At 46.0% G+C, this 25,899-nt stretch overlaps 1 protein-coding gene across 4 annotated transcripts; it reads left to right on the plus strand.

Moving 5' to 3' along the window:
• The first annotated feature begins 1,297 nt into the window (after positions 1-1,297).
• U2AF1 (U2 small nuclear RNA auxiliary factor 1) lies at positions 1,298-14,977 on the plus strand. 4 transcript variants are annotated; one of them, XM_087418026.1, is made up of 8 exons: positions 1,298-1,418; positions 5,123-5,210; positions 8,107-8,173; positions 12,562-12,611; positions 12,757-12,855; positions 13,395-13,528; positions 13,619-13,711; positions 14,700-14,977. In XM_087418026.1, exons 1-8 carry the CDS (start codon positions 1,375-1,377, stop codon positions 14,836-14,838), a joined length of 714 nt encoding a protein of 237 aa, XP_087274152.1. In that variant the 5' UTR covers positions 1,298-1,374; the 3' UTR covers positions 14,839-14,977. The 4 variants fall into 4 exon arrangements, with proteins under 4 accessions (XP_087274152.1, XP_087274151.1, XP_087274154.1 ...); XM_087418025.1 differs by lacking the exon at positions 8,107-8,173 and adding an exon at positions 9,014-9,080; XM_087418028.1 differs by lacking the exon at positions 1,298-1,418 and adding an exon at positions 3,896-3,917.
• The last annotated feature ends 10,922 nt before the right edge of the window (positions 14,978-25,899 follow it).

Genomic DNA, 25,899 nt, shown 5'->3' on the forward strand with positions numbered 1-25,899 from the left:
GCAGCTACAAACGCAGTGAGGACAAGCCTCCCATGGAGCCATCTCCAAGATGGACTGTTACATGAAAAAAGGCAAGGTGGAGAAAGGAGTGGATAGAAAGGAGGGACCGCAACTGTATATACACAACTCCTTACATTAAAAAAGTAGAACATTAAGCCAGCCAGGATGGCCTAATGGTTCAAGTTCTGTGCGCTCTGCTTTGGCAGCCCAGGATCAGTCCTGGGCGCAGAACCACACCACTGTCAGTGGCCATGCTGGGGTGAGGGCTCACATAGAAGAACCAGAAGGACTTACAATTAGAATATACAACTATATACTGGGGCTTCGGGGAGGAAAAGAAGAGGAAGATTGGCAACAGATGTTAGCTCAGCGCACATCTGTCCCAGCAAAAAGAAAAAAAAAAACTTGTATTAAAAAAAAAAAGAGTGGAATAACCTAGAAAGATTGGAAACCATAGCCCTGGGGGAAGGACCTAGCGTCCCCTTAGGTCTGTAACCTAGTGCTCAGCTCCCGTCTGGGCCCCTCTCCCTGCAGCGTTCCTCCTGGTGTCCCATCTTTTCCGGGGTCTTGAGCATATCAGGGAGATCACGCACTGGGTGCTACTGGACGTCCCTCAACTGATCCCCATCCTACCTCTGGCCCCCGCCCCGGCGCAGCCCCTCGGCCATCACAGGGCACGGCTCGTTTCCGCGGGTCTGTTAGCACGGCCCCAAGACGTGCGGGTTGGCCTCCAGGGCGACTGGAGCCTTTCCGACCCCGCTGGGCTATCCCGGGGAGGGCCCCAGCGCGGCGCGGCGCCGACACGGGGGGTGGGCCAGGGGCGCCCCGCTCCCTTCCCCGCCTACGGGCGGTGGAGGAGGGGAGGGCTCTTCCCGGAGGAAAGGTTGGATAGGCAGCGGGCGTCCCGCAGGGAGAGTGCGGGGAGGGCGCGGCGCGTGCAATCCCGAACCCGCCCGCGCGGGACCGGCGCGCCCGGGACCCTGCCCGAGGCGACTGCGTGGAGCAGCCCCTCGCCGCGGCCTTTTCCTCCTCTGCCGCCGTTTGCGCGCTCGGCTTCCGGGGGCCGGGGTGGGGGTGGGGGGCGCAGGCCTCGGTCCCCGCCAGCGCGGCGAGGAGCTCAGACGCAGGGCCAGCGGTGCCCGCAAGGGGCGCCCGCGGGCGGTGCGCGGGCTCCCGGGCCGAGGGGGCGGTGCCTCCCGCGAGCGCGCCAAGCCCCGCCCACGCGCCGGCAGCGCCGCGCCCGATTGGGCAGCGCCGGCACGCCGTCGGGGCGGGGCGAGCGTCGTCGCGTCCGGGTGACGTCTCCCGCGGGCGTCGGGCAGGGTCGGCGGCGTCGGCCTCAGTGTCGGCGGCAGCGGCGGCGGCGGGTGGGAAATGGCGGAGTACTTGGCCTCCATCTTCGGCACCGAGAAAGACAAGTGAGTGAGAGCCGCCCGCCGTGGCTCCGGGCTGGGGAGGCGGACGGGCGCGGCGGAGAGGCCCGGGCGGCGGCGGGGCCCGGGCGGGCCGGGCGGGGGAGGGGCGCGGCGGCCCTTCCGGCCTCGGGAGCCGCGCCGCCGCCTCGTGGGCTGGCGGGCGGGCTTCCGCTCGGGCGCGCGGCGGCCTCTGCCCCCCGGGCTCCTCGGCGGCCCGGGCCCCGCGCCCCGCTCTCGGGAGCCGTCTCGAGTTGTGCCGAAGTTGTCAGTGGTACCGATTCCCCCAACTTCCAGCCTTTAGTGTCGCGCCCGGCTGCTGTAGCACAGATCTCGCCAGTGTCAGATAGTTCGACAACTTAGGGCCCTAATTGTCGGAGTTTTATACTCTGAATCAGCCTCTTGCGTGTTTACGCGATGATCGGGCCGGTCATAAGGACATTTGATGTGAAAAAGTGTTATGGAGACTGCTGGGTTAACCAGCCGTGAAAGACATGATCTGCTTTTAAAAATCTGAAGATGCAATTCCAAAACAAGGGAAAAGGTGTTTTTTATTTCTTTTTCAAAGTTTCAGACCTTGCCTGGTCAATTGTTAGGTTAAAAATAAAAAAATTTAATTTTGACTTTGCCACTTTGGCACGCATTAATTTCCAGTGGCTTGACTGAAGTTTAGACTAAAGGGAATGTCTTCAGACATTTTTGGAGTGTAATTCTTAACTTTGGAAACCTAAAGACTAAGGGTTTGGCTTAATCTCCTCTTTGAGGGAGTAGGTACCCTTGTGGCATCTGCTGGGCTGTACAGGGTTTATGTGTATGTATGTTTTTAATGAGTCACCCCTAAATTTGTAATAGATAATATTTTAATACTTCTCTTTTGAACGCTGTTTAAGTTGTTTCTGTTCCCCAGGATGCAATCTACCTTGTGAAAGGTCTTCCTTTACGCATGCCAGAATGTCCTGTGTTGTTGGGAAGAGTGGGTTATATTTTTTCCTATTAAAAGTCACAAGAAAATCGTCATAGTCACTCCGGAAACATGGTGTGTTAACCCTACACCAGTCTCTGGGGACTCAAAGATGGATAGAATTTGGATCTTATTCTCAAGGAACTTAGGGAGGGAGGGGGTGCGTGTCCTCTGAAGGATAATTATAGTAAAATGTAGTAAAACTTGTTAATGCTGTGGAAGAGGTGTGGACCCTGAAGGCTGCGGGCTCCCAGAGGAGGCAGCTTGGGGAACTTGCGGTTCAGCCTTGTCTTGAATGAACCCGTCAGCTCTGCTGGGAAAGAGGCTCTTCTGGGTGCAGGCTGAAGAGCACGGAGGGCTACTTTCCCTCTTTAGGTTGTGTAAGTATGGCCATGGCTGCTGCCCCATGCAGGGTTTTTTTTTTTCTTGTAAAAAAAAACTGTCAGGTGGTGTCTAGACTTACTTCACAAAATTCTTAGTTCAGAGGTTTATTCCAGTAACATTTTTTATATTCATGCTAGAAATAACCACATTTCAGCATATTAGGACTATATTGTAAAAGTCATGGCTGTAATTCAGGAAACTTGATTATTTAATTGAGGTCACTCATAGTCTCATTTCAGGGAAACTTGGGGTTTAGTTTCCAAGAAACAAAACCAACTCCTAAAAAAATGAAGATAATGATTCCTGCTAACTTTTTTTTTTTTAATTTAAGCTAGAAGTAAAATATAGGTGTCTACCAATTAAAAATGTTCAGTCAGTTACACATTGGAAGTTATGCAGTTTTCTAATCCAAGCAGAGATTAGCCTAACATCATCTCTGTGATAGTAAATCACACCTCTTCTTTTACATCTTTTCATTTTATTTCAGTAGTTTAATAAGCAGATCTCTAAAGTTTTTTTTGTTTGTTTTTGGTGAGGAAGATTGGCCCTGAGCTAACATCTGCCAATCTTCCTCTATTTTTTATGTGGGATGCCTGCCACAGCGTGGCTTGATGAGCGGTAGGTCCGTGGCCAGGATCTGAACCTGAACCCCAGGGCGCTGAAGCGGGGTTAACCACTAAACTTAACCGCTACACCCCCAGGCCGGCCCCAGTAAAGCTTATTGCTAGAAAAGTTTTGGCTAATATACTAAACTGTAAATAATTACCTGGGCATCATGAAATGGAAGGCGTCTCTGGAAGGACAGGGACAAGGGTTGTTTCAATCATATGGAATAGGTGGGTATTAATTGTTCAGGCAGGGGTTTTGCCCATTCTGAGATATTTTTTTAAATAAGCTCTTCATTTTCAGGTGACTCCCTGAAGATATAATGTTATGTGCTCATTAGATAATCTAAAGTAAGACCTGTAAGTTTGCAAATATATATAGTAATCGTTTTCTTCCCCTCATGAATTCAGACTTTTCCATCTTTATTGCTACTTAATAATAAATCAGTGGCTAGTACATCGTCATGGTCCATCAAATTTCACTGAGGCCCTTTGATCTTACCTCTAGATTGGCTGTCTAAACATATGGCGCTTGCTAAAAACTGAATCTACAAGGTAACCTTCCCTTCTCTGCAAGTCTCAATGTGAATGGGGCCCATCTAGGAAGATTTCATAATTCATCACAGGTCGGTTGAGCCACCTGGCACTGCTGTCATGCTGGCTTCATCGTCCAAGTATTTGAATAGTATTAAAGGAGGGCTTTGCTATAGGGACAGAAGGTGGCCTTTTGTGGTTCCTCCAGTCAGGTTGAGTTCCCCCAATAGTTGCTTTTCAGTGTATTGAAACCAGGGAACTATTTATTCAGACCTGTTTTTGGAAATTTCCCGTTGGTCTAGTGTCATGGGTGAGAGACACTGGACTTTGTGTTCTGATTTAGGTAATGATTGTACTTAATGAGCACTGTGAGTGAAGCACACATACACACATATATCTGATTCTCAGAACAGTGCCAGGTTGGCGTTTTCCTCATTTTACAGATGACTCCTGGGACCAAGAGAGGCGGGGTGACTTGCCCACGCTCAGGCAGCTGTAGCAGAGGCAGGATCTTGACCCTCACTACACCGTCTCTCTCAAGAGAGAGAATTCCATCATGGAAAACTAGAGAAGAGATGCATTTTAAGTTAAAATCAGTTTTAGACTAATATCCCATTTAAGAAAAAACAGTAGAGCAGAGAAAGTAGTTGAAAGTGGAGGGGATTTGAATGAGGAGGAATCAAGTTGGAATTAGAGTGCCCTTCATTGAAAAAGTGGCGCATTTGTAGAAGGGCAAATTGAAGCTAGGTACAGTCCTCCCTCGGTATTCACAGGGATACCAGGGTCATGGATGCAAGTCTCATGTATAAAATGGTGAGGTATTTGCATATAACCCAGGCACATCCTCCTGTATACTTCAGATCATCTCTAGATTTCTTATAATACCTAATACAATGTAAATGCTATGTAAATAGTGGTTATAGTGTATTGTTTAGGGAATAATGAAAGGAAGAAAAGTCTGTACGTGTTCAGTACAGACATAGCCGTCCTAGATCTTTCCATCCACGGTTGGTTGAATCTGCAGATGCGGAACCTGCGGATGGGGAGGGCCGATTATAGTCCTAAAATATTGGCAAGAAGGGGAAGGTACCTACTACCAATAAAAAACCATGTGCCTATGTTTTCGTGAGGTAAAAAAAAAGTAGTTTGATAGCATATATCGTGTTGATGACATTTCCATCTGGTATCGTCCCAGCGAAATGATCAGTTCTTCTTTTCCTTTACAGAGTCAACTGTTCCTTCTATTTCAAAATTGGAGCATGTCGTCATGGAGACAGATGCTCTCGGTTGCACAATAAACCGACCTTTAGCCAGGTTTGTTTTTTCTTTTTTCTGCTGTTTTCATGTAAATTATCAAAAGTTCATGTTCTTTACGCAGGCGGTTAATAATTTCCATGTATTAAGCAGGTCATTGTTTTTTCTAGTTGCTTTATTCCGTTTGTATTCGTGAGTGAGTGTGTTATTTGTTTAGCTGAGAGCGGGGCAGGGGGACTACCGCCAGTGGAAGGTCTGAGAGCACCATTCCCTGCTCTTATCATTAGAGAAACTTACAAATAAGTTTTTAATCTTTGCACGTTGGCTGGGCCTGGTCTTTGCTGCATTGCCACCCTCCCTGTCCCCTAATAGACACGAGTCCAGAGGGGCAGCACTGACTTGGCCTCTTTTCCAGGCCCTGGTAGCTGCAGATGGGCTTTCCGCTCTTTCCCTCTCAGGCATAGAGGGACTGGAACTGCCTTACAGGAGATGCCGGCGTCGTTGTTAGCAGACCCATCTGTCGTGCACTGCACTCAGGTTCTCCAGGCCTCCTGGGTGTCTCCTCTTTTGCACCCCTAGTTGAGGAAACAGCAAGTTGCTGTCATAGAAACATGGGAAATGAAACTTAACATTAGAAGATGGGCATTTACATTCAATGATTCTTGGTCCATCTATTCAGTTAATTGAGAAATGCCTGTTATCTTGGGCTTAGGTCTGCTGTGAGTTCAGATCAATCAAAAATTTCAATTTTTGATAGTTTGTTTTTGGTTAATTGAAGAAAAGGCAAGGGTTTGCACCCTGCGAGTGATCCCTGATGAATTAAAGGGAGAGAGCACCTCTAATAGGAACAGAAAACTTCTGCCCATGTTGACCCGAACATTTGGAATTGGAAAAATCTGTGCTTCAGTCTTTGCAGACTGAGGGCTGCTGAGCTCCTTCTAACGGCCAGGAGTCTGAGCGTGCAGCCTCTTGAACCACTGGGTAACTGTTACCTGTGACCCCTGCAGCCTCTGCCTTTGAGCTTGTGTCTTTCTTTTCACATGTTTTAAACTTGTAATACAATAGACATTTATGTTTTCCTATAAGTATTGAAGAAAATCAGCCAATTAATGAAAGAAAGAGACATTAGTGGTATTTTCTAATTTAAGCTCATAGAAAACCCCACAGTTTAATGTGTTTTTAGAAGGGGGGTGGTGACTTTCTTCCCCCCGTTATTCCTGATTACCAGGTGGTTACTATAACAAGAATCTACTAATAGCTTTAAACACGTCTTTTTTTAGAATTTCAGAATATTGGAGAACTTGCTTTAAATTTTCTGTTTATTGTAAATTTTTTTTTAGTGCTTTGATTTATGAACTAAATCTCCCCAACTAAGCTAATGGCCATAGATTGGGCAGTAACCACACATCTTCAGCAAGTTGCTGAAGGGGCCACTGAGTTCTTTGATTTGGGGGTGACTTATAGATGTACCAAGTGTTGGGCTGAGAGAGAGAGAGAAATGTCCCCTATTATGAAAGTTTTCTGTAAGCTACCCAGAGACACATGGTTTATTTTCTTTCTGAATCGTTGATTACCTAGAATGTTACTGTGAAGTTAATTTGAGCCCCATGGATCAAAATGAGGCAATGAGTCCATTAAAGTGTGGTGGGGTGGGTTGTGTTAACTTGAGCATCTTGTTTTGATTTGCTTATTTGGTTTTAGGTAATCCTGACCACCCCTGCTTTTAATGGACTGCATTGCCCCCTTTCAGTGAAGTTTGTTTCCTTAAACAGCCACTTCCCTGAGTGTGACCTAAAATGACTTTTCCTGTTGAATAATTGGGCTCAGTATAGCTTTCCGTCAGAGTTGTCACACTCTGGTGATTCCAGTTGAAAACTGTAGTCCAGTCGGCTTTGGGAAGAACATCTGAGGCCCCAGATCAGTTGACTCGGGGCAGTGCCGGATGGCTTGGGAAGGTGCCAGGCCCTGAGCAGAGGGTCTGTGTGTCACATGTGGTCTGGCTGTTGGACGTCCCCCCGAGTGGGTTTCCGGCAGCAGACCTTGACGGGGGAGTTCTCACAACCACACCCCTTTAAACAGAGTAGAGACCGAACTGGCCGGTTTTGTAAAACCACCTACAAAACTGCTTTGGACACATGTTGAGACTGAACATTTATTTTTCTAAATCATGTGGTTTATTGGTTCAACTTGTGAATCTCTAGCATAATTCAGTGTGGTTTCTTGTTAAGCTTCATACAGTGATGTGGACATTAAGATTCATGTAATATATTAGCCTACTAACTTAAACATGGTTTGTTTTTTCAGACAACTTGATTTTAAGAAGAACGGTACAATGTAAGGTTTCAAGTCTGCCTGATCCAGTTTAAAGCACAAGGGCTAAAAGGATTTTTTTCCCTTAAAAGAAGGATCGGAAAAGAGCAAATGTTTTAAGCTATTGTATTATGTAAACAGAGATCCCACCAAGAAAATGTAAATATGATAGGTGTCCATGAGAGTTAGGAAACCCATGTGGTGTGCCTGTTTCCTACGAGACCGGAGATCTTGATGGGCTGCATAGAGTGGAGTTATGCATTTGGTTTTAAAAAAATAATTTTGAATGGGGAATATGATTATATGTGAATTTTACAACATCTTAGTGTCTGCTAGCTTGAAGTATAAGATGTTAGTGTTCTATTATTTATCTTACATTAAAACACTTTAATAATGTGGGACTACTCAAAATAACAATTAAAATTTCTTCTTGGTTGCTGGCTGACTTGACCGAAGTCACTGCTCAAACTCTGTTTTCATAATATGATGGTTTGGGTGTACTCTTCAGAAGACACGTGTCTGACTTGCGGGAAACAAACAAGCAAACGAGCGTTTAGCCATTTGCAAACAAGTTGTCTCTTTGCAATTGTCTAATATATGCACAGCAGCCAGTAGAATTCCCCTTTTTATTTTTTTTTCCCCGCAGACCATCTTGATTCAAAACATCTATCGTAATCCCCAAAACAGTGCACAGACGGCTGACGGCTCACACTGTAAGTCCCACAGTTGGAGAAATTTTTTTAAAACAATGGTGTTAAAGAGCCCACTCTTAATTGAGACAAATAATGTTGGCTTCTGAGCTGCTGACATAGAGCTGTTGCAAACAGGACAAGGTGCTGGAAGTCCTTGGTGCCTACAGCAAGAACTCGATACTTGGCCGGTTCAGGAGGCTGTCCTAGGGAAGGTCGCTGGCCGGACCTCTTCCCTCGATTGACACTTGTTAATGAGAGGGGGTCCGTCCACGTGACATCTGAACATTATCAGCCCATCACTGGTCTTCACAGTGACTGAACCCCTGGCGTTTATTAAGTTCTTTCTGTAAAATTAAAAATCTTAGGAATATTTAGGAAGCAATAAGGTAAGTTGCCCAATAAGTGTGGGTTTTATTTCACCATTATAATTTTTCCTCTAGGAAGTGGAGATTTCATGATATGTAATTATTGTGTTTCTCTAATAGAGTAATTTTCTCATCGGTTTATACGGACGCTTTTCTTTCTCAGTTCATTAAAAGTTTTCTGTAATGTCTAAGAATACTGTGGTGGTGGCCTGCCAAGTTATTTGCACTCTTAACTGGACTGGAACTTTGAAGTGGAGAATGTTTGCATTCTGTGACCAGAAATACAATATTAGCATATCATGGGATCTCCGTAACATTGCAGTGTTAGGGTGCTCCAAGACAGCCATCAACTCAGAGAAAACATCTCAGCTTCAAAAGAAAATAACTTGCTCTTTTTTCAGCACTGAGTCTTGACTGAAGCGATCGCCACAGGAAACCGGTTAAGTGTTTAAATTTAATTTTCCGTAATATAAAGTTGTTGCGTTTTGTATTTCAGACCATTGCCCTCTTGAACATTTACCGTAACCCTCAAAACTCTTCCCAGTCTGCTGACGGTTTGCGCTGTAAGTTCATACAAGTTCCTTCCCTGGTTCCCTGGGCTTGCGTGTCAGAGCTCAGTGTCAACTCCACCTGGTCTGCGCTGTAGTGTCAAGGACCGCCTTTCACTAGAGGTGTCGAGAGCTTTTGTCCCACTGACCCCGTGGAAACCGCTGCTTGAGATGTGACTCCTGCCCACTGATCTAAGAAGGAAACAGTGACTGGACAGGGCGCCCTTTACCTTGGCCTGGAGCTGCTCTCTCCTTTACTGTGTTCGTCGTCCTGGGGGAGAGTATGCTTGGGGTTAAATGTGGAGTTACGTTCTTCCCTCTTCAGAGCAACAGTATTTGAAAGTTCCCCTCACTTTAAAAAACCAACTGTTCTGAAATTATTTTTCAGATTTTATTTCTTATTAGACGTTTTTTCCCTTAAACTCCATTTTAGAAGAGATCATGCTTTCATTGTGAGAGTATTGCTGTGAGGATGTTTCCCAAATGAAGGTCCTCTGAGTTGCATTGACCCCCAAGTTTTCCTGGACACCAGCCCTGTGCCGACTTGGTTTTTAATCAGAATACTTTATATAGGTCTCTCCAGCTTCAGGAGTTAGTTTACTGCGTTTGGAAAGTACAGGGTCCTTGGAGGGGAACTAGCTATCAAGTGGGTGTTCAGGAGACGTTACCAGTTTCTTCCTGTATTGGGAAATACCAAATTTAAGTTATGAATATTGTATTTATTGAAGGGTAAGTTTTAGAGAACAGAATACATATTAGTATCATTGGAAAGTTCAGAAAACTAAAATTTAAATTTTATAACTATCAGCTATAGACTCAATTTAGTTGTCAGTAGATAAATTGAAATGAATATCTGGGAATCTTACTAAAACCAAGAGGTCCAAACCAAAGGGTGGATGCTTCTCATTCACCGATTGATTTTAAAGCTGTAAAAATTAAAAGAAGGCTCTTTCAGAAGGTACCCCTGGATAGCCACAAACCTAGATCAAATACACACTTGGCCCGGAGTCCCTCAGTTTATAGGGTGACCTATGCTGGGTGAAATGGTCCCAGTGGGCACCACCCATTCGAGCCAGCCCCAAGCTGGAGGCCTCCCAGTTACGCGCCTGCGAGTGCACGGGCGCTTGTGTCTCTGCCGGGGAGGGACTGGGAGACTTTCTGCCTAGACACTAAATGTTTTTCAATGCTAATACTGACCTGATAGTAGAGAATTCATTTCTTTCCCTGATTCTGATGGTTTAAAATACCTGGGTTTTGTTTTGTTTTGTTTTTTTAAGTAAGATCGATAGGTGGAGGAGGGTAATGTTTATATATGGACTTAATAATAATCTTTGTAACAGCCTGCCCTGGGGTAAAAATGAATGAAAAGTAGGTGACTGAGTAACAACAATTAATAACTCTTTGCCCTCATTGTTTACTTGGGGACTGCGTATGCTTTATTGACAAAAGAATGTTGTATTAGTTTTCTTTGTGTCTTTATTTGCAATTCACAGTACTCTTGTTTTGTGTATGCTACAAAATAAAAGTTTAGCTATACTAAGTATTCCAATTCTAGGGTGGAGATTGTACAAATTAAATGAAATCCTCATTCTACAATTTAGGAAGAAAATTTAAGTTGGTAAACCTGAAATATTTGGCAACAGAGCCTTCCAATAAAATTTCAACCAGCTAGATTCATTACTTTCTTAAAATTACTGGCTGTTTTTTCACATACCCTTTCATCTGTAAAAAAATAAGCTTTATATGCTTGGCTTAAACTTAAATACGAATCCTAATTTAAGAATGTTTCTGCAAGAAAACTGGGTATTTTTCATGTTGTATTTAAAATATATTGAGTCATGTAAATCATTTTTTAGGTTTTTTTAATCCTTCATCTCTGCCTTTCAAGTCATTTTGATTGGCTCATGAATTTTAAGCAGAGATGTAGAAGATAAAAGATGCCCACTGTCAGACATTGTCAAATATGAACTTTCCAGAAGCTGTTAAAATACAAGACTATAGTACCTAGTAACAGAAATATCATGAATTCAGCCAGTATTTTAACCACCACCAAAACTTGATTCTCAATCCTGCTAGAACTTTGAGCGTGTAAATTTTTTTTTTCTCTTCTCATTTTTTCTGATGTGGAGAAGAAAATTAATTTTAAACATTAAAATCTGCCCTTTGGAATGGGCTTCTCTTGACTAGCTTTTCTGTTGTTTAGAACTTGGTTTCTGCTCAGGAAAGGGCATACGTTCCTGCAGCTTTTAAATAAATTGGGATGGGCTCTCGAGAGGATCAGTTGTTGCCTGATGCATTTGATCAGTGTCAGCTTCTAAAGCAAGCTGCATTCCTGGAAATTCAAAAATAATTGAAATGCAGGGAGGCCCTCTTCCCCTGTCATGGATTAGAAAGTGAACTAAGTCATTCTCAGAATCAAAAGATTGAAGTTAGTTCTTGTCCTTAAAGATAGAAAGGTTTTGGGGAGAGCTAGGAAACTGCTGAAAAGCCCCACAGTCTGGAATGTGCCACAGGCCACATGCCCTTGGTGGGGTGTGCAGAGGAGGCCACAGTCCAGGAATGTGGCCCGTGGAAGGGGGCACTTGAAGACCAAGCTGGGCCAGCCTCGAAGCAGCCCGGGCCTTGCTGAGCTCCCTGATGTAGTGTTTGGAGCGTCAGTGTATTGACACGCCAGCTCTGTGATTTCTCAGATCTAGGTTAAGAGAACTCTAGAATTTGAATGGTAAAATTTGGTAGAATGACAATGGGGATAGAATGTAAATTTGCAAAATCTACCCACACAATGGACATGACTTCACTTAGTGCATGTGAATTATGAAGAAGAATTAACTCGATGAAAATAGTTTTGGAATATAAAATAAGAATGCTTTCTTCAACAAAGCATTGTAACTTTCCCTTTGAATAGAGGGCATTCAGAATATTGTAATTGAAATTGGTTATTATCCTACTGAGTCTTTATTTATGGTCATTGGGTTTTAATCGCATCAGAAAGAATTTCATAGCCATCTGTATGGCTGGTAATCTGTAAAAGATTTTTAAACTAGTCAGGAACTTTAGCTCTGAATCACTTACCCTCCTTTCAGTTTTCAATTTGACCTAATAAAGGGGGAAAATCAGTGTGATTACTTGGCCTCTATTTTAAATCTTAAAAGGAAGAAAATTTTCAGTTAAAAATTTCTTAATTTGAGAATCAACTTTTTCCTCACTCTGTCTGAAAATGTGGCCCTTTGATGCTGATTAAAACTTGTTGTGGTTTTAATATTTTAATAGCCAGAACTGAGACTGTCGTAAGGGGCATTTGAGAGTGTCACCACACTTCACAATGTAACAATTGGCTGTGTGATGCAGTGTCTGCAGTGCTCCAGGAGAATGCAGCTCTGTCGTGCTTTCTCTCTAGATAATCTAATGTGTGTGACTGGAGCAGTGTGAGTTTAAGCACAGGAGGTCTCGCGTTCCGGTTCCCTGCTCTAACCAGCCAGGTTTCTGTTGTTTGCAGGTGCTGTGAGCGATGTCGAGATGCAGGAACACTATGATGAGTTTTTCGAGGTGAGATAACTGACTATTTGAAACTGTATCTGTTTGGGAGGAATTCACTTTTCTCCATTAATAACATTACTTAACCATGCATTATGTTAATTGGTCTGTTATCTTTACTGTGTGGTGATCTTTACTCCGCTGTCCCTCCCTCCAGGAGGTTTTCACAGAAATGGAGGAGAAGTATGGTGAAGTGGAGGAGATGAACGTCTGCGATAACCTTGGCGACCACCTGGTTGGAAACGTGTATGTCAAGGTAGGAGTAAGAGTGAGGCGTGAGGGACGCTTGCCGTGTTGTGTTAGCTGTTAACTGGACATTCTCAGTGCTCGGTACTGTTCATGGATTTCTGTGCACCGACTCAGCCCCGTCCTGGCTGGAGCTGAGGACAGGAGAGCTAGAAGCTCGAGTAGGACAGACAGAACACGTGCTTGTGGTCTTCTAGTATCGGACGTCTTAATAGCTGGTGTTTAGAGGTTGTTTGGACTGGGGAGAAGTTGGTTTATGTTTTTTTGGTTTTGTTTTAATGAAACTTTTATTGCCTAAGCCAATCATTACATTTGCTCTTTTAACCAATTAAATTTGAAAACCAAGGCAACAGATTTGGCATAATCTTGGACTACCACAAAATTAAGTAATCTAATTGTACATAAAGGATTATCTGGTTTTTAAATTGCTCTACATTATTCCGCCTTAATTATTTTACCTACACGAGCATATAACGTGTATTTGGATCAGTAATTGAAAATCTTTGTTATTAAAGTGTGGTGGCACACATTTTTGATTCGTCTTTTCAGTTTCGCCGTGAAGAAGATGCGGAAAAGGCTGTGATTGACTTGAACAACCGTTGGTTTAACGGACAGCCGATCCACGCCGAGCTCTCCCCCGTGACCGACTTCAGAGAAGCCTGCTGCCGCCAGTATGAGATGGGGTAGGTGCGGGGCCGACTGGAGGGCTGCGGCGTTGTTGGGAAGGTGGGTGCTGTGCACACACGGCGTGACGCTGGCTGCTCTCTCCGCAGAGAGTGTACACGAGGAGGCTTCTGCAACTTCATGCATCTGAAGCCCATCTCGAGAGAGCTGCGGCGGGAGCTGTACGGGCGCCGACGCAAGAAGTGAGTGTTGGAGTGTATCTGCTGTAGCGCTGAATTGTTGTCCTTATGTATTTATTGTTTTCAAGTGAAGTTTGGCCTGCCGTTTCTGTGCTTCAAGAGGCGCTGCTCAGAAAGTGGCACATATGTTAAAGTACATAAACATACTCTATGAAGAAGACTGTTCTGTGCATACGTCTCCCTACTTCTCAGGTAGAGCTCAAAGCTCAGTACTGAAGCGAGGGGCCAGGTCAGCGGGTAACCTTCATGTGAGGTTCGTGTGTGCGGCATTAGATACCGCCCTTCCTTTACATCCCGCACATTTCCATTGGGCTCTCTTGGGCTTTTTTGGATTGGGGAGGTTTCCTTGGCTTGGTTTTGGGGAGGGATGGTGGCATTGCCCCTGCAGACCACCGGCACAGTCGAGCATAGTCACCTATGTCTGGTCCTGGTGTGTCCATGCAGATGTCGGAGAGAATAATGAGTCAGTCTCCTACTTAGATTAAGTTCTGACCCCTCGGGCGTTCTCAGCTCTCTCCTGTTAAATGTATGTGAGGATATGCAGGCATTGCTAGTGATTCTGTTTTATTGTCAACAAGAAGCATAGGAGGAAAAGAACCCTGCTCTCTCCACGCCCAGAATCAGCCTGATGGGCACCTGAGCTCATGAGTGTCTGAGGAGGGGCTCGCTTGGGGAGGAACCTGACCTTGTGTTGGGTGGGGGCTGGGTGTGTCCAGCAGGAATGCCAATTCCTGTGGCAGGAATCACAGGTGTGATTCCCCTGATAATCCCAGTCGGTGCTACAGGTGGAGGGTGTCAGACCTCTTCAATTCTAAGCTGCCTTTTTTTCCCCTGACTCTTGAATGTCTCCCAGTTTTGGTGTGCAGTGTTAACTGGCATTCATCGGCACTGTGTCATCAGTTCACTAGATGGAGTATTGGAGTGTTGGGCACTGTGGTGTGGGGTGCATGTTGGTGTGGCTGCCATGGTTTTGTTTCTCTCCTTCTTGCAGGCATAGATCGAGGTCCCGGTCTCGGGAGCGTCGCTCGCGGTCTCGAGACCGTGGTCGCGGTGGCGGCGGTGGCGGCGGTGGGGGACGAGAGCGTGACCGGAGGCGGTCGAGAGATCGTGAAAGATCTGGGCGATTCTGAGCCATGCCGTTTTTACCGTATGTCTGCTAGAAAGTGTTGTAGTTGATTGACCAAACCAGTTCATAATGGGAATTTTTTTAAAAAACAACAAAAAAAAACAAAGATGGGTTTCTGAATAAAATTTGTAGTGACAACAGTATTTTTGGTGTCACTTATTTCTTGTGGAAAGTCTTTGTTTTACATCTCTCTTCCCTTGCAGACCTGCACATCATCAGTCCTTGAGGTGAAGCTTAATATCTGTCAATCACTTAGGGTATAAATGACACCATATTTTAAAACTGGGATATGAAATAAAGCACTCGGGGTGGGGGAGATTCGTATGGGAAAAGTCAAATCTGTTTCTCCTTATCTACATGTAAACAAGGGACCCAGAATTTCTCTCTGAGGCTGTGAGTAGAGTGGCGTGGAGAGCCTGTTGGAGTCCCTTCACTTTTTAATTAGTGAACGAATGCTGAGATGTAACTCTGGACTGGACTGGTGTTGATGGGACCGCTCGTCTTTTGATAAAATGCAGTCAGTGGACCCCGTCCATGTTGCCTTTTTCTCATCTACCGGTGAGTTTTCTAGTTTCGCTTCAAGAGCTGCTATGCGTTCCTGAAATGTGAGTGGGACGTAAAACATGCATGTGCTCAGTGCAGCACGAGAGCCACCCGTCGCGTCTCCGTGTTTCATCGTAACTGGTGGCAGCATCACTGAACTACGAAGTTACAGGAGACACAGAAGCCATCTGATGCGGACCTGCCTTTCTGGAGAACTTCCCTGTCTGTGGTCGCTGTCCCTAAACCATCTTTGTTGTAGTGACTCGGGGTGGGCCCTGTGCTGGCAGTGTGGCTCGTGACAGCCGTTGGCTTGTTCCAGGTTTGTGCCTCACTTCACCTGGGAGTGAAGAGCTTCTCTTAAGAGAACGTCGTACCCAAAGGCAAACCAAAACATGATTCCAGCGACTGTCTCACGTCGCTACCAGGCGTGCGTGTACTTCATCGTGATAGACCTCCAAACTCTGGGCGAGGGTCAGACACACACCTCCACATACGGCTCTGGTGTGCGTGTGCTCAGTCCCCCGTCTGCCAGTGCTGGGGGTCCAGGGAGTGAGTGCTCCGGCCTGTTAGGTCCTCTGCTGGATGTAAAGAAACTACCACCCTTCTGTAACCACACACCTACTGAGTATTCGAAGGAGATACTGCTTACTTGATCAGTTTATTTCGTGCAGGTCAGCTTTGATGAGATTCTCAAAGATGATTCTAGTGATTGAACATTAGTTTTATTCAGGTTTATCTCTGTCAAAATTGTTTTATATGTTTTTTGCAGTAGTGGGCAGGTGATTTGGGGTGAATCAGTGTCAGTTTTGTTTTTTGTTTTTTTTTGTTTTATATTTTTTATTTATTTTTTTATTGCGGTGTCAGTTTTAAGTTCATCTAGGAAGTTTGGTTTAAATCGTCTTATTTTCCATCCCCCTCCAAAAAGTCTACCAATACTTCAGTTTTTGTACCTAAGTTTGGTCAAAGCGGTGGAGATGATTGAGTCATTTCCACTGCATCTGAAGGAGGGAATGTGGTGAAAATTTTATTTTGTGTTTTTTAATTTTGATTAGAACCACCGTTTCCTGTCAAGTCGCTTTCTAAAATGTAAATGAAAATCCCATCAAAAGTGTCTTTAGACATTGCCACTGAAGTCAGAAAGACAAGCTCACAAAGCGGAGCAGGAACCCTGCCCGCACCTCCCTCCATGCCCCACGTGGGTCTGGAATGAAGGGAGTGGGGGGGGCAGTGTTGGGCCACAGCGCCGTGTGGTTGCTGGTCCTGGAGTGCTTGGTCCGCACTCAGTGAGGAGCAGCCCTGTAAACCAGCCCTGGGGGGCCACCAGTGGCAAATGAAGTGATGACTTTCACACAGGTGCTGGGTCCAAGGAGATCTTTGTAAAAAGGGAAAAAAACAAAAGCCACCTTAAGTAACTGTGATGCGTTCAGGCCCAGATATCACCATAAAATGTTTCTTGTCCTGAATGTTACGTCTGTCAAGTCTAAAACTTAAGTGGAGGATAGCTGCTGAAAGGCACTCCTGGATAAGGCCTCAGCGTGTCTACTCCGGCAGTCGTGTTGAGTTAACTCAGTTACTTCCTGCAGCATGTTTTTCGCTTGCTGTTTAAAATCATTTTAAGTATTTCCAACGTTGATGAATGGGGTCCCCAGTGCCCCACTGACTGGAGAAAACACACTTCCTCTGAATGGACCAGTAATGGAGGAAGGATTGGTGATGTGATTGCAGTATCTAAACTCAGTGGTTAATTATCACTTCTCAATTCAGGATTCCTTATTTACCAAAAGGGAGGAGATAAAACTGCAAATGATTTCTCAAAAAAAGAATCTCAATCCAAAGGTCAGAAAAGAACAGCATTACAAGTTCGCTTCTCGAGCCTTGGCAATGGGAAGCCAGACTCGGGCCTCGGTGCGTTAGGGTGTCACGGGGGACTTGAGTGTGGCTGACCCTAACTAGGCTTGGCTTTGTTTAGTCCAGTGGTTCCCAGGCTTATGGATTTCACAGACTGAATATTGCCAGAGAAACAAACCTGGTCATCAACATAGGATTCTCAACTTGTACTGTGCCAAGTGAGACTTTTTAAATGTTCTCATCAAGTTTACCATCATTTCATGAAAGAAAGAGCATTCTTTTATTACAGAAATTTTTTAACCTACACAAAAGGAGAGAAAATTGTAATGAAGCCCCGGATACTTGAACCTGGCGTACTTGAGTTTGCACCTCTACACATAAGGACTTGTCCACGCCCCAGTCTTGGGAGAGCACAGCCCCTGGTTAAGCTCGGCCCTGAACGACTCCCGACGGCCTTCCTTGTGTATTTCTTTGGGTCCGGGCTTTGGCAGCCACAGGCTTGGCCAGCAGCATCGGGGTTGTGGCACATTTGCGCATGCCAAAAGTGGGCAAAATGGAATAAACGCCTAGTTATCACTTAGGATATCCCAGCTGGCATTTCAGGGTAAAAAAAAGCAAGGGCTCTACCTGTGAGAAACAGGTGCTCAAATAGAAGAGGCAGTTCAGGAGACCATCTGCGCTGAGAACTCTAAGGTCCAGACAGGCAACTTGAGAAGAGGCCTGAGGTCCGTCCAGGGGCCTGGGGATGAGAATCTCCAAAGGCTTTGGAAGGCAAAACGAATACCCTTCCTTGCCCACCCAAACACGGGCAAGGGAGTCGTAGCGGCTATGGAACAAAGCAGGAGGAAAAGGGGCCTCGTTAATCCCAGTTAATGCAGGTAACCTTTTGAGAAACAGGAGGAAACAGCTTTGGAAATATGTAAATTAACCAGGCTTTCCCAGTGCGAGCAACAGACGAGCGTGAACCAATTTCAGCAACAACAATAAAGGATGTATCGGCTGTCTGATTAGAGGTGCCCAGAGGTGTGACCATCTGACTGTCAGGCGCCAGCCTCGTCTCTCAGTCAGCTCTGGTCTCCGCCCTGTATGGAGTTTGCATCATCTTAGGCGAATCGCAAGATGGCTGCAGCTTCTCTAGGCCTTACGTTAACCTAAACACACGCAGTGCAGGCCGGGACTGAGGAAGGGCCGTCTTCTCCCAAACCACCCAGCATCTCACATCTCATTGACCCAAATTGGTGCTACTTACTTTTCCAATCAGAAAATGAACAGCTTCCAAATGCTTTATATGAATGAGTATGACGGATAAAACCTCACAGAAATGGGCCACACACACAAACCTACAGGGGTCTCAGTTCTGAACAGGGATGCAAAAACCCTCAATAAGTTATTGGCAAACAGAATCTAGCAGCATATTAAAATAAATATGCCACAATTAAGTGGCATTTATTCCAGGTGTTCGAGGATGAATGACATCGAATATTTAATTTGTTCTGTTTGTTTTCTTAGGAGATTCGCAATCATGCTTACGTTGTATCTCTTAGCAGGCTCCATATCTGTCCTGTTTTTAATGAGATGCATGATGCATACAGCAAAGTACTGAAAACAAGTCTGGGTTAAGGAACAATTAAAAGGTGAACGTCCTGGTAGGAACGGCCCAGGTCGAGAAGCAGCCCACCGCCGGCACCCAGGTCAGCCCTCCCGGCCACAGAGCTCTTCCTCTCCTCCTAGAGGAAACGGCTCTCTCAACGTGTGCGGTCGCCGTTTTGGTTTTATTGCCTTATGATCTACATAGCTTCATTAAACATCACAGTTTTACCTGTTTTTGAATTTTATATGAATGGAATCTTTATGTAGTGTTCTGTCTCGCTCAGCTTGTTTGCAATATTCAGTATGTTGTTGGACATAGCTGACTTGAAATCTGCGGTATATCAGTGTGGTAGGAAAGGAAGAGAGTAGTTGATACACGGTGCTGTCGCGGCTGACCAGCTGGAAGAACAGCGGGAGGAAGAGGAGGAGGAAGGGGTGGGGTGGGAGGGCGCTTCCAGGCAGGGGGAAGAGTGGGGGCAAATTCCCTGCGGCAAGGCTGAGCTTGGCCGTGTGGATCTGGATAGGCCGGCACCAGGCTGTGCTGTGGACACGCACAGCCCTGACCTCTCGTTGCTCATCTGCGCCTCCCCCCACATGTCCGTCAAGGGCTGCTGCCCTTCCCTTGCTGTCGTCTCCACTCAGGGCTGGCTGGTGGGTGGCCCCGTCTGGATGGAGGGCTGCCAGCCTGCTGGCTCTGCGAGCCTCTGATCAGAACGGCACATGAACTTCCTTCCGCACTCCATCGGTCACAACGAGTCACATGGCCACCTAGGACTGCGACCAGAGGGGTGCCAGAGGGAGGGGTCCTGGGACGCTGGTGGCAGCAGCATCTTCCACAGCACCTACATGGTGCAGTTCCCCGGAAAGAGAGTCAGGGAGACATCTTACAGGTCTCTGGGCATCGGAAGGACCTGGAGTTTTATTCTGAGTCGTGGGAAGGGTTTGAGCAGACGTTCTGACTTATATTTACAGTGGTGTCTCACTGCAGTGTGGGTCGTAGGGGAAGAAGGGAGACCAACGTGGAAGCTCTTGCCACGGCCCAGGCCGGCGAGGAGGGCAGCGTGGACCCTGGATGGGCGGGCCAGGCGGATGAGTCTGGGATCACTGTTCCAGTGTGTTTGTTTTTCACGCCCTTCTGGTGGGGGTGCAGTGACGGGTCACTGTGGTTTCAATTTGCATGTCCCTGATGAACTAAGGAGGCGGGGCGCCTTCTCATACTCTCAGCCATTTGCATTTCTCTTTGTGAAGGACCTGTTTAAGTCCTTCTTAAAAAATCGAGTAGTTTGTCTATTTCTTATTTATTTCTGGGACTTCCTTACATAGTCTGGAGATGAGGCCTTTGCTGTGTGTTGCAAATATGTATCCCAGTCTGTGGTTGCCTTTTCCCTCTCTCCGTGTTGTATTTTAATGAACACATGTCCTTAAACTTAATCTAGTCCAATCTATCCATCTTGCCTGTATGGACGGTGCTTTCTGGGTCCTGCAGAAGTATCTTTGCCTCCCCAGGTTCCTGCTCATATTCCGTCTTTGCCGTGAGCTTCGGTGTCTCACTTTTCACAGTCAGGTCTATGATTTCTCTCCAATCGTTTTGTGTGCGTGGTGTGAGATAATTATTTTTCTATGTGGGTGTCCAATTGCTCCAGCACGATTTGTTGTGAAAACCACAGCCTTTCCCTGCTGAGTCGAGGGGTGCCTTTGTGGTGAATCAGTGACCACACGTGCAGGTGGGTCCACTCTGGATCCTCCTGTGTCCTGTGGGTCTATGATAGATCCTTGTGCCCAGCATATATCTGGAATGAATGAGCCACAGGATTGCTGGCAGGGCAGAGGTGGGGCATGAGAGAGAAGGCTCAAGGTTGCCTGCAAGGGCTTTAACTTTAGTCGATTTTTTTGTCTCCATCGGTTTTGTTACTGAAAAAGCTGATTGGAGAACATGAGCTTGGGTTTTAAGGCCCAAAGAACTTGTACTACCACCTCCATCCATGGTTTGACCTCGGGACAGCCCACCTGAAGGACAGCCCGGGTCTGCAGAGCATGCCCAGTCACCAGGATGGCCCCTTATGCCAGATGGGGAGGGCAGATGTGATGAGAAAAACAGCTTTTGTTGTTCTGAGTTGCTGCCTCGGCATTTTACGGTATGATAACCCTGCCCCCACCCGGATCTGCACAGTTAGATAAGGACCTGAGCTTAGGCTTCCCACCACAGTTCTAGCTCTGCTGTTCCCGGGGCACGTTTTAAAATAACCACTTAGAGTTAAACCCATAAACAGTTAGTGACCTCCGCCCAACCACCTTAGACGTAATGGCGCTACCCTGCTCACTCTCTTCTGCTCGCTCGTGACCCGGGACGGAGGACGGCCTTTTCCCGGCTCATTGCGCCCCCTGCACTGGGATCTGTAAGTAATAAATCTTGAGACTCTACTTCCTTTGTGTGAGAGTGTTGAATTGCACCTTCCAACGACCCAGGGTTTTCACTTCCTCACTGGGAGCTCGATGCTGATGGAGCCACCTGCCGACCCGCGTGGGTGGCTCGTGCCCCTCAGTCAGCAGGTCAGAATCTGTATGTTCGTCATTCAGTCCACCAGCTCGGGCTTCCCAACACGGGAGAGAAAAGAGGACAAGTCCCCAGAGTTTGCGCCTTTTAAACAGAAGAGCGTCCTGCAGTCGAGAAACACGGACAAGTCACTGTCAGAGCCTCGTCAGCGTCAGCGAAAGGACGGAGGGGGCCTCACAGTGGTGGATGTTGCTTCCTCATGGAAATGCAATCCTGGATTGAAAGGGATGTCACTCCCACCCCCAGCATCCCTCAGTGTGCTCTCTCAGCCCACTGGGCGGAAGCCGGTGGTGGCCCAGAGTGGGCTGGGGAGGGGACCGACCCTCGATAAGCTGTCTTCCGTCCTCCGCTGCTCCTCTTGGTTCCACGGATGGAGACTCGGGCTTCTGCCCCGGAAGGTTGAGAACAGATGAGAACCACGCAGTCATTAGCTCCCGGGCCGCCCTGCAGCCAAGGCCCAGGCTCCACTCCCCCTCCATCCTGTCTCACAGGATGCTCAGACCTGCTGTCCACCGAGGCTCCCCCGCAGCTGTGCAAGAGATCAAATGAGAACAGAGCCAGCCATCTAAAACTGCCGACATTGGGAAAATAGAACTCTCCTGCGTCAGATTCCTGAGAGAGAACAGGTCCAAAGCTGAAGTCACCTTCCCCTCTTTAAAGTTCAAAGACACTGAAGCTCAAGGCCTCTTCCTCCCACCACGTCTTACGTAATGGGAGCTTCTCGACCAAACAGTCCTGAGGCCAACCAGGAGGCTGCCTTCTCCGCACCTGTTCGGGAGCAGCAGGACAGGCCCAGAAATGCAGCCACTGCAAGTCCATGTGGCCCGGCAGGAGGGGCCCCTACCCAGGGACTGTCAGACCAGCCCGAGGTCCAACAGGCCGGATGACTCATGCAGACGGGGCAGTATGGCTTTTAGGGAGGGGACCTATGCTTTTTCCCGCTTGGGACTTGCTGTTAGAGGGAGCAAAAGAGCTCTCACCCCCAAAACAGAGCCCCCATCTCAGGACAGCCTCCAGTCTTCTGCTCTGAAGATGCCGGGCACGTCCAGGGGCAATGGGATCTCTCACAGCGGAGCTTCCTCGGGGAGCACCTTGCAACCGCACACAGCAGAGCCGGAGCTTCAGAAAATTCCCACTCACACCTGGCGGACAGATACTCAGGCACCTGCTTCAAATCCCAGGCCTTTTTTTTTTTAACATGTTGAATCATGTGAAATTGCTTTTTTTGTGTGTGTGTGAGGAAGACCAGCCCTGAGCCAACATCCATTGCCAATCCCCCTCCTTTTTCTCCCCAAAGCCCCAGTAGATAGCTGTTATGTCATAGTTGCACATCCTTCTAGCTGCTGCATGTGGGACGCGGCCTCAGCATGGCCGGAGAAGCGGTGCATCGGTGCGCGCCCAGGATCCGAACCCAGGCCTCCAGCAGCGGAGCGCGCGCACTCAACTGCTAAGCCACGGGGCCGGCCCGTGAAATTGCTTTTTATAGGTCAAAAAGATCAAACCAGCAATTCACATGGTTCAACCTGACATACCCCAAGGTTGAGTTGATTGTCATTGTGGGAAGGCAAGAAGTTCAGTCAGGAAAAGCAGAGACACAGGGGTCTGAATCTGGGTCCTAATCCTGGCTCTGCTCCCTACTAGCTGCAGACCTGGGGCCAGTCCCTCGACCTCTCCATGCCTCATTGTCCTCGTCTGTGAAGTGACAGTTAAATAGTACCCACCTCCTCCGAGGGTGATGAGGATTCCATTAGTTATAAAGGTAGAGTTCCTAGTGCCTGGCACATGCATGGTGAGTGCTCAGTCAGGTTAGTTGTTGTTAGGAGCAATAGTGTTAATGACTGAAGGTTGGATATGGGTGGTGGGAGGAAAGACAAGCAGAGGAAGCAGTAGGAACCCTCAAAGGCTTGTTTTATAAAGTGAAGAGTTGACAGATAGTGTAGAAAGTTACAGAGTCCAAAACTTACACTCTGAAAATGACAAAAACATTGTTGTAAAAAGTAAAGTAGACCTAAATAGATATCCCATGTTCATGGGCAGAAGACTTACTCTCCAAATCAAAAAGAATAAAATACTTCGGAATAAATTTAACCAAGGAAGAGCAAGACCTGTATGCTGAAAGTTACAAAACGTTGATGAAAGAAATTAAAGGAGACTTAAATAAATGGAAAGATATTCCATGTTCACGATTGGAAGATTTAATATTGTTACGATGGCAGTACTCCCCAGAAGCAATCTGCAGATTCAATGCAAACCCTATCATGATCCTAACAGCATCTTTGCAGAAGTGGAAAAGCTGATCCTAACATTCGTACGGAATTGCAAGAGACCACAAATAGCCAAGACAACCTTGAAAAGGAAGAACAAAGTTGGAAGACTTGCACTTACTGATTTCGAAACTTAGTACAGAGTTATAGTAATAAAAACAGTGTGGTACTGGCATGAGGATAGACGTATAGACCAATGGAATAGAATTGAGGGTCTAGAAAGAAACCCTATGGTCACATCTATGGTCAATTGATTTTTGACAAGGGTGCCAAGACCAGTCAATCAGGAAAGAATAGTCTCTTCAAGAAATGGTGCTAAGACAACTGCACTTCCACATACAAAAGAATGAAGTTGGATTCTTACCTCACACCGTATACCAAAAGTCAACTCAACATGGCTCAAAAACCTAAATATAAAAATTAAAACCATAAAACTCATTGAAGACAACATGGGGGTAAATTTTGATGGCCTTGGATTTGGCAATGGTTTCTTAGATATGATACCAAAAGCACAAGCAACAAAAGAAAAAAATAGATAAATTAGAGTTCATCAAAATGAAAACTCTCTGCATCAAAAGACACTATCAAGAAAGTGAAAAGACACCCCACAGAACAGGAGAAAATATTTGTAAATCATATATCTGACAAGAGTCCAGTATCCAGAACATATAAAGAACTCTTACAACTCAACAACAAAAAGACAAACAACCCAATTTAAAAGTGGGCAAAGGATCTGAATAGACATTTCTCCAAAGAAGATACACAAATACCCAACAAGCACGTGAAAAACACTCAACGTCACTTGTCATTAGGGAAACGCAAATCAAAACTGCAATTGGATACCGCTTCACACCCAGTAGGATGGTTATGATCAAAACGACAAATGATAGCAAGTGTTGGTGAGGGTGTGGACAAGTTGGAACCCTCATACATTCCTGGTGGGAATGTAAATGGTACAGCTGCTAAGGGAAATAATTTGGCAGTTTCTTTAAAGGTTAAACACGGAGTCACCATAGACCCAGCAATTCTATTCCTAGCTATATACCCAAGAGAAATGAGAACATATATCCACACAAAAACCTGTACATGAATATTCATGCATAGCAACATTAATCAGCAAAAAGGTGGAAACAACATAAATGTCCACCAACTGATGAATGGATAAATAAACGTGGGATATCCATACGATAGTGTTTTATTTGACAATAAAAAGAAATGAAGTACTGATCCTTGTTACAACATGCATAAACCTTAAAACATTATGCCACATGAAGGAAGCCAGTCACAAAGGACACATAGTATATGATCCCATTTATATGAAATGTCCAGAATACACAAATCCAGAGACAGACATTAGATGAGTGGTTGCCTAGAGCTGGGGGTGTGGAAGGATTGTGGTGGGGGTGATGGACAAGGGGTGTGTGGTTTCTGTCCATGGTGATGAGAATGTTCTAAAATTGACTAGTGATGGTTGCACAACTCTGTGAATATACTAAAAGCCTTTGAGTTGTACACTTTGAATGGATGAATTGTAGGGCCGGCCCAGTGGCGTAGTGGTTAAGTTCAAGCGATCTGCTTCAGCAGCCCGGGGTTCATGGGTTTGGATCCCGGGCGCGGACATACATACCGCTCGTTAGGTCACGCTCTAGCGGTGTCCCACATACAAAGTAGAGGAGGATTGGCATGGATGTGAGCTCAGGGCCAGTCTTCCTCAAGCAAAAAGAGGAAGATTGGCAACAGATGTTAGCTCAGGGCTAATCTTCCTCACCAAAAAAAATAATAAATTAAAAAAAAATAAATGCATGAATTGTATGGTATGTGAATCGTATCAATAAAATTGTTACAAATAAAAAGTTATTGGAATGAGAAATAGCATTTATTTCTATTGTGTAAAATAGATATTGTCTAAAGTTCATAAATCAAGAAAAAGAAATACAGGATATTGTCTGCATTATGGAGATGAATACCATAAGATTAAAAAAAGAAATGGCCAAAGAGATTGTCTCTGAGACCTGGAACTGGGGGTGAGGAGAGGCGGGAGGCTGCTCCTACCATTAGCTCTTCTCTGGTTTGCTTTCTTATCTTCTGGATGTGGAAACATTTCCTCCCCACTATCCTGTACCTGGAAGACCCAGCCTCGGTCCCGCATGTCCCAGACATGCCTCCTTCATCTGCCCTAGTCACCTGCTACTTCCTGGGCTGTGAATCCTTCTGCTGGCCCTTAGGGACCTTGGGTGCAGTGTCAGCAAACTCTTCCCCAACAAAC

Source organism: Ceratotherium simum, chromosome 27, assembly GCF_057802395.1.
Source record: "Ceratotherium simum simum isolate JZ-2026a chromosome 27, ASM5780239v1, whole genome shotgun sequence".
In the NCBI taxonomy this organism is placed as follows: Eukaryota; Metazoa; Chordata; class Mammalia; order Perissodactyla; family Rhinocerotidae; genus Ceratotherium; species Ceratotherium simum.